Raw genomic sequence first — 7,244 nt, forward strand, 5'->3', positions numbered from 1 at the left:
TAGAAAACACAAGATAATGTAATTAGTCTTATTACTATTACCACTAATTATGGATTTAAGCTGGTACTCCATTGAGTGTTAACCCCACAGAACACTAATTTATTAAAATGCTCCTGGTCCTTCAGTTTGAACATTCACAGAAATGTAGCCCAGTTATCACTCAGGTTATGCATGTGACTTAAATCTGTCATCCCTACTCCTACTGGTAATCTGACACAAATCTATGCTTACCCCACTGCTGTGCAAGGAACCCAGTGCAAATCTTTGCTCTCAGCACTCCCATAATGAATCAAAACCCAATATAAAATCTGTTCCTGCATAGAAATCGCCAGACTGGGAAAGAGTTGGGCAGGCAAACAAAGAGGGGGAAATAGTAACTTCCAACACATCGAAGAGAGCGTGACAAAGAGATCATTCAATCCAAAATGGCTTGTCAACACAGTAACTGTGGGACAATTCACTGTTGTCAGTGTCACCAGTAGAGGTCAGGTTAAAAACAGAAGTGTACATCAGCAGAGATGTAACGTTTGAGCAACACAAAAGTAAAACAGGTATCTGCACAGACAAAACATTGGTCATCTTGATAGAAGCTTGTATACATGAGTAGTGTCGTTCAAAACCACACAACTGGGGCTCCAATTGTTTCATTTGGCAGATACTGCTTACGAGCATTACACATGAAACACAAATGGAGCTTTTTGATCCAGTTTTGCTACAAACCCTGAAGTATGGCCATGCACGTGGTCTGGATATCACTGAATATAGGAGCTCAGAGTAATCACAAACTGATGAGCAGTTGAGAGATGTAGGAAGTGTATAAAGACACCAGAGAGGGAGTAACTGGTCAAGGGTTCCAGGAATGAGGGAGTATAGTTAGAAGGGACTGGAATAGCTCTGCTGCCTATCAGCTCCTGTGATCTGGGATGAACCCTGACCTTCAGTGTAATTAGTGTGAAATCCACTTGCCCTCATGTGACACAGTGCAGAAGAAGCCAGAAGGTACATCAAGCACCGTCTCCAGGAATCCCGACAGCTCTGCAAACACTCTCTGTTCAAGCAATTACTTAATTCCCTTTCACAGAGGATTATACAGTCTAAATACCTGCACCTGAACAATTATTCCTTAAGTGAGTGAATGGAGCAAACAACCCCATTTCTGGAACACGTGGAATCATCTTGTGTTGCTTTTCTTGACTTTGAGAAATTAAAAGCCAAGTTTTGGGCACCCTGCATTCACTTTCCCAACTCTTTAGATGGCAAAATTAATTTTTAAATTCAATGACATGCAGGATCTAAATAATCCACAATTAAGTTGAACATAAATAGATATTTAATATTAGCATGCAGAAATATTTCACACCAGACCTCCCAAAAGTAAGCCATTTTTAATTAGAAACCACAATTTTTCAATATGACAACCAGTTAGACATATTTGGGTTTGAGCCCCGTTCACGAAAAGCTATGAATAACAGCATAGTAAATGTCACAGCTGTATATGCAGATAAATAAATACAATTTATTTGCCATTGATCTAAATGTTTCTACGGGAAAAAAAAGCATTCAGCATAAATATGCTTAAATTTAATACTTCACACAACACTGGATGACTTACATCAAGTTTTGGAAAATCAGTCAGAATCTGAGAAAGACGGTCATGATAGTTCTGTTGCGTAAATTTGACCTTTCTCATGTAAAAGTGACGAATTCTGTTAATTTGATAATGTTTGTGTATCACAGTTGGAGTCTTCCGCTGGGTTTTTGACAATGTCAGATCGATGAAGTCCTATTACAGAGATAGAAAAGTAAGTTGGACCATGAACAGCAACTCCAGTCGAAACTACAACATTCTGCATGTTTGCAAGCCACAAATCTTTTATTTGTAATAACATCAAAAGGCTCCTTTGAAAGATTACAGCAGTTTTAAATTTTCCCCATGTTACACTTGAATACATTTAACAACATGATCAGATTTTAACATTGTATTTGATTTTTGAATGGCATTATTACAAAGGAATGCCAGACTATAATCTTCAGCGAACTAAGTAGAAATACATGAAGAGTGCTCACTTCAAAAGCACGTTGTCTGCAGTCTATCATATGCTACATATTATGTATTCAAGAACATTTCCTGTGGCACATTGCCTGTTTCATATCAGTCACAGAACACTGTACAGCACAGTACAGGCTCTTCGGTTCATGACGTTGCTATAACCTATATAAATCTATTCCATGGTCAATATAACCTTCCCTCCTACACAGCCCAGAACACTTCATATTTCTTAAATCCATGTGCCAATATAAGAGGCTCCCCTACACTTACTTCTGAACTGAAGTTCACAAAGAGAGTCCGGCCACAGACCCTTAGTTCAGCACAGAGCAGAGGAGCAAGATGAACTGGCCCGATCCTTGCCACAGGCTTAAAAGGATGTCCTCTGGTATTGGCCACTGTTGCTCTGGGAAAAAGTTGCCAGCTGTCCACTCTATCTATCCTTCTCAATCATATACACCTCTATCAACATCTGTCATCCCAAAGAGATAAACTCTAGCTTGCAACACACATAAAAAGTGCTGGTGAACGCAGCAGGCCAGGCAGCAACTATATGAAGAGGTCGTCGAAGGGTCTCGGCCCGAAACGTCGACTGTACCTCTTCCTATAGATGCTGCCTGGCGTGCTGCGTTCACCAGCATTTTGTGTATGTTGCTTGAATTTCCAGCATCTGCAGCTTTCCTCATGTTTGCGTTTTTAAACTCTAGCTTGCACAACCTTTCCTCTTACGACATGTTCTCTAATCCAGGCAGCATCCTGGTTATTCTCTTCTGCACCCTCTCAAAAGCTTCCACGTGCTACCCCATCTTCATATCATCTACAATCTTCGCCCATTATCCAAATCATTGACGTATAATGTGAAAAGAAGCCATCCCAATACCAACCCCTGCGGAACACCGCTAATCACCAGCAGCCAATCAGAAAAGGCCCTCTTTTTCCCCCACTCTGCCTTCTGCAAGTCAGCCAATCTTCAATCCTGCTCACATCTTTCCTGTAATACCATGGGCTGTAATTTTGTTCAACAGTCTCACATGTGGTACCTTGTCAAAGGCCTTTTGTCAATCCATGGAAACAACATCCACTGACTCTTTGTCTATCCTGCCTGTTATTTCCTCAAAGAATTCCCATAGGTTCGTCAGTCAAGATTTCCCCTTAAGGAAACCATGCTGACTTTGATCTATTTTATCGTGTGCATCCAAACACCCTGTAACTTCATCCTTAATAGTGGATTGTAACATCTTCCCAACCACTGAGGTAAGGCTAACTCAGGATTCCCTTCTCTATCTCCCTCTCTTCTTAAAGAATGGAGCGATACTTGCAATTTTCCAGTCCTTCAGAACCATTCCAGCATGTACTGATTCTTAAAAGATCACTACTAATGCCTCCATAATCTATTCAGCTACCTCTTTCAGAACCCTCGGGTGCAGTCCATCTGGTCCAGACAACTTATCCACCTTCAGACCTCTCAGCTGCTCAAGCACCTTCTCCTTAGTGATAGAAACTACACTCACTTATGCCCCCGCCAGCCTCAGTGCCTTTTGTCTGTCAGCTTAATTCTCCAATTCACTCTGACATCTCTGCCTTAACCCTCTTACACTGTTCCAAGTAAGCCCCATTCAAGCTCAATGAACAGGAAATCAGCTTCTGAATAGGTAAGTTGTAATTCCGAACTCAAAATTGAATTCAGCAATGTCAGATATCCAGCTGTATTGCATCATTTATGAAACATAGCCACTTCTTAAAGTGAATTCTTTGACCAAGCTTTTGATCCCCATCTCATTAAATTTGGTTTGCTAAAACTGCCAAGTATTTTAGACGTTTCGGGCCGAGACCCCTCATCAGGACTAACTAGAAGGGTCTCGGCCTGAAACGTCGACTGTACCTCTTCCTATAGATGCTGCCTGGCCTGCTGCGTTCCACCAGCATTTTGTGTTATGTTGCTTGAATTTCCAGCATCTGCAAATTTCCTCATGTTTAAGTATTTTAGATCAGTTTAGTCTATTAAAAATACTTCCTGGCAATAACTTCAAATTCAGATAATTGATGCAAACTCGTCAACGCTGTGGCACTTACATCAATCTTGATGTTCAATTAGCAACAGAATAGTAATGATTAAAATTATTTCAGAAGTCATATCCTTGGGCAAATTAAACACATTTACACATTAAGTATCCTACAACAAAATAGTTTTTCTGAATCTACAGTACTGAACTGAGAATGGACTGCATGACCAACTGTGGCTTAGAAGTGCAAACATTACACCGTTAATGCAAATCACTGACAAATCCAAACACAACATTATTTTCCAGCAAGTCTGTACAATTAAGATGATAAGCAATGGATCTGTTTCAAAACACTGGATGCTTCCCCCCCTGCAGCTGCTAACTGACCTGATTATTTCCAGCCTTACTTTGTATTTCAGATTACTATATCTACAAGAGTATTTTATTTTTGTACAATGAAAGCTGAACTATGGAACAAAATTAAAGTTGCTGCCTGGAATATCACATTGACAAATGACCAACATTCTGAGATATCATAGAAAACTTTAGAGGAACTACAAGCTCATCAAATTCCAGATCATTGTGGCAGTAGAAACCTTTAACCACAAGGATGCTATGGTGACAGAGCAGAAAACCCAAACAGCTGCCATTTCTTAAATTGAAGCCTCAGATCCAAAGTACAAACTGATATCAAATGATTAACAGAAAAACAATGTCCAACATTGGCAGAGGAAGGAGATAGTTAAAAGAAGTTAACCTAATTATGAATGCCCACTTCCATAAATGACAGCAATACACACAAAATGCTAGAGGAATTCAGCAGGTCAGGCAGCATCTATGAAAAAGAGTAAACAGCTGACGTTTCAAATTAGCTTTTAAATCCCATGAAAATCCCTAGATATACAGGGTACTATGGAAGGTTGAAATATTTTTTTAAACCCCAGAAATATACAGAATATTATGGAAGGTTGCAATATTTTTTTTAAACCCCAGAGTGAATAGGATATCTGCAGTCATGTGGGATTCAAAATCTTGTTTGAATTAGGAATTAATACTCCATTCAGCAAGTGGAAGTCATGTGATCACTTTCCCCAAAATCCTCATGCCACCAACTCCAGCCTGAGTGCCCACACACCAGTGACTCCCATTCATGTTCCTCTCCCACTGCCTCCTCTCCATCATCCCCCGTATCCGCAGCCCTCAATTCCTCTAACCATCCTTGTTACCACCACCACCCCCGTCGTCGTCATCCATCCGTTCCTCGAACACCCCTTTCTCCTAAAACCTCATCCCTCTAACACCCTGGAACCCCACAACCCCCGAGTCCTCGTTTCCCCCATTCTCTTTAACAACTTCCATACTCCCTACTCGCCTGTCACACCAACACCTCCGTCCGTCTGCAACCCGGACCCCAGCACTATCCCTGTGTCCGCCCTCCCCCACAACTTTTCGGGCCCCTATCTCCATTCGCACCCGCTGGCACTCAGAGAAAGACACACGTGTCCGGAGCTTCACGGCTCAGAACCGGTGCCTTCAGGCCAGCAAGCAGCCGGGCTGGGTGCTGTCCCGGCGTCCTGCCCCTGTCTGCTCGTCCGTCCGTCCCTCCGCGCAGAACCCCACCTTGGCACTCGGCACCACCGTGATCTTCTTGAAGTTGTAGAGCGCCATCGCTTCCTCATGCGTCCCAGTCCGTCACCCGCAGAGGCCGCCGGGAATACCAAGGAGCTCTCCCCGGCAAGATCTGCGACGTGCTTCGTACAGGTCCTCCTGGGCTCAGCGCCTCGGTCCTCCAAGGAAGAACATCTGCGTCCTCAGCAGAGAATGGAATATTGTACAAGGTGAACCGAGGGATTGTGTAGTAAACAATTGGTTGGACTGAAGAAATACAGCATTGAACTGCTGGTATAAAACGAAAGCAGACGGTGCTGGAATATCATTAACCTGTTTTTTTTCTCCACAGATACTCCTCGAATTATTTATTTCCAGCATTTACTTTTTAAAAAATCTAGTCTCCATAAGATGGTGTCAAAATGTTGAATAGCTTCTGCTTACACAATGCCCATATCCCTCCATTCTTCATTTCGTGCATTTAATTCATTTTACAAACGTGTGTAAAGCAGAACAAAATAATTGTTACACCAGGTTCCATGCAGTACAAAAAAAACAAGATAAAGAACACAATAGTTAAAAAAGGCATTTAGACGGAGACGTAATGTAAAGATTTTCACTCATCGTGTATATAAAGGATGTAAGAAAATCAATTCAATTAATATAAATACGTACATAAGATAGCTTATAAACATCTGTTTGATTGCGTGTCCATAAAGTAATGCCAGGCGTAGTAGAATTTTTACATAAGGCGACTCTGACTATCAATGGTAAAGTATTGCGGGATGTTGTGCGGTGGAGGTATTGATAATCAGAATCAGGTTTATTATCACTGGCATTTGACGTTAAATTTGTTAGCTTATCAGCAGCAGTTCAATGCAATACATAATATAGAAGAAAAAAATTAATAAATAAGTAAATCTTATTAGGCATACTATATACAGTATACGTATATTGAATAGATTAAAAATCGTGCAAAAAACAGAAATACTACATATTTTTTTTAAAAGTGAGGTAGTGTCCAAGGGTTCAATGTCCATTTAGGAATCAGATGGCAGAGGGGAAGAAGCTGTTTCTGAATCGATGAGTGTGTGCCTTCAGGCTTCTGTTCTTCCTACCTGATGGTAACAGGTAAAAAGGGCATGTCCTGGGTGCTGGAGGTCAATAAATCTGCCTTTGGAAATGTTCTGGGTATTTTGTAGGCTAGTGCTCAAGTTGGAGCTGACTAAATTTACAATCCTCTGCAGTTTCTTTCGGTCCTGTGCAGTAACACCACACCCCCCCCCCCATACCAGACAGTGATGCAGCCTGTCAGAATGCTCTCCATGGTACAACTATAGAAGTTTTTGAGTGTATTTGTTGACATGCCAAATCTCTTCAAACTCCTAATAAAGTATAGCTGCTGTCTTGCCTTCTTTATAACTGCATCAATATGTTGGGACCAAGTTAGGTCCTCAGAAATCTTGCCACCCAGGAACTTGAAGCTGCTCACTCTCTCCGCTTCTGATCCTTCTATGAGGATTGGTATGTGTTCCTTCGTCTTACCCTTCCTGAAGTCCACAATCGGCTCTTTCATCTTACTGACG

At 41.4% G+C, this 7,244-nt stretch overlaps 1 protein-coding gene across 1 annotated transcript in view; it reads right to left on the minus strand.

The window, feature by feature from the left end:
* The window catches only part of gtpbp4 (GTP binding protein 4), a 29,191-nt gene extending 23,387 nt beyond the window's left edge, over nt 1-5,804 (minus strand). Inside the window, exons 1-2 of the mRNA XM_063044390.1 lie at nt 5,671-5,804; nt 1,613-1,783 (exon numbers count right to left, since the gene is read on the minus strand). Of these exons, the coding sequence (XP_062900460.1) occupies nt 1,613-1,783; nt 5,671-5,718 (219 nt within the window). The 5' untranslated portion in view covers nt 5,719-5,804. The remainder of the gene's footprint in view (nt 1-1,612; nt 1,784-5,670) is intronic.
* Between the last annotated feature and the right edge of the window lie 1,440 nt (nt 5,805-7,244).

The sequence above is a fragment of the Mobula hypostoma genome, chromosome 3, assembly GCF_963921235.1.
Source record: "Mobula hypostoma chromosome 3, sMobHyp1.1, whole genome shotgun sequence".
Lineage (NCBI taxonomy): Eukaryota > Metazoa > Chordata > Chondrichthyes > Myliobatiformes > Myliobatidae > Mobula > Mobula hypostoma.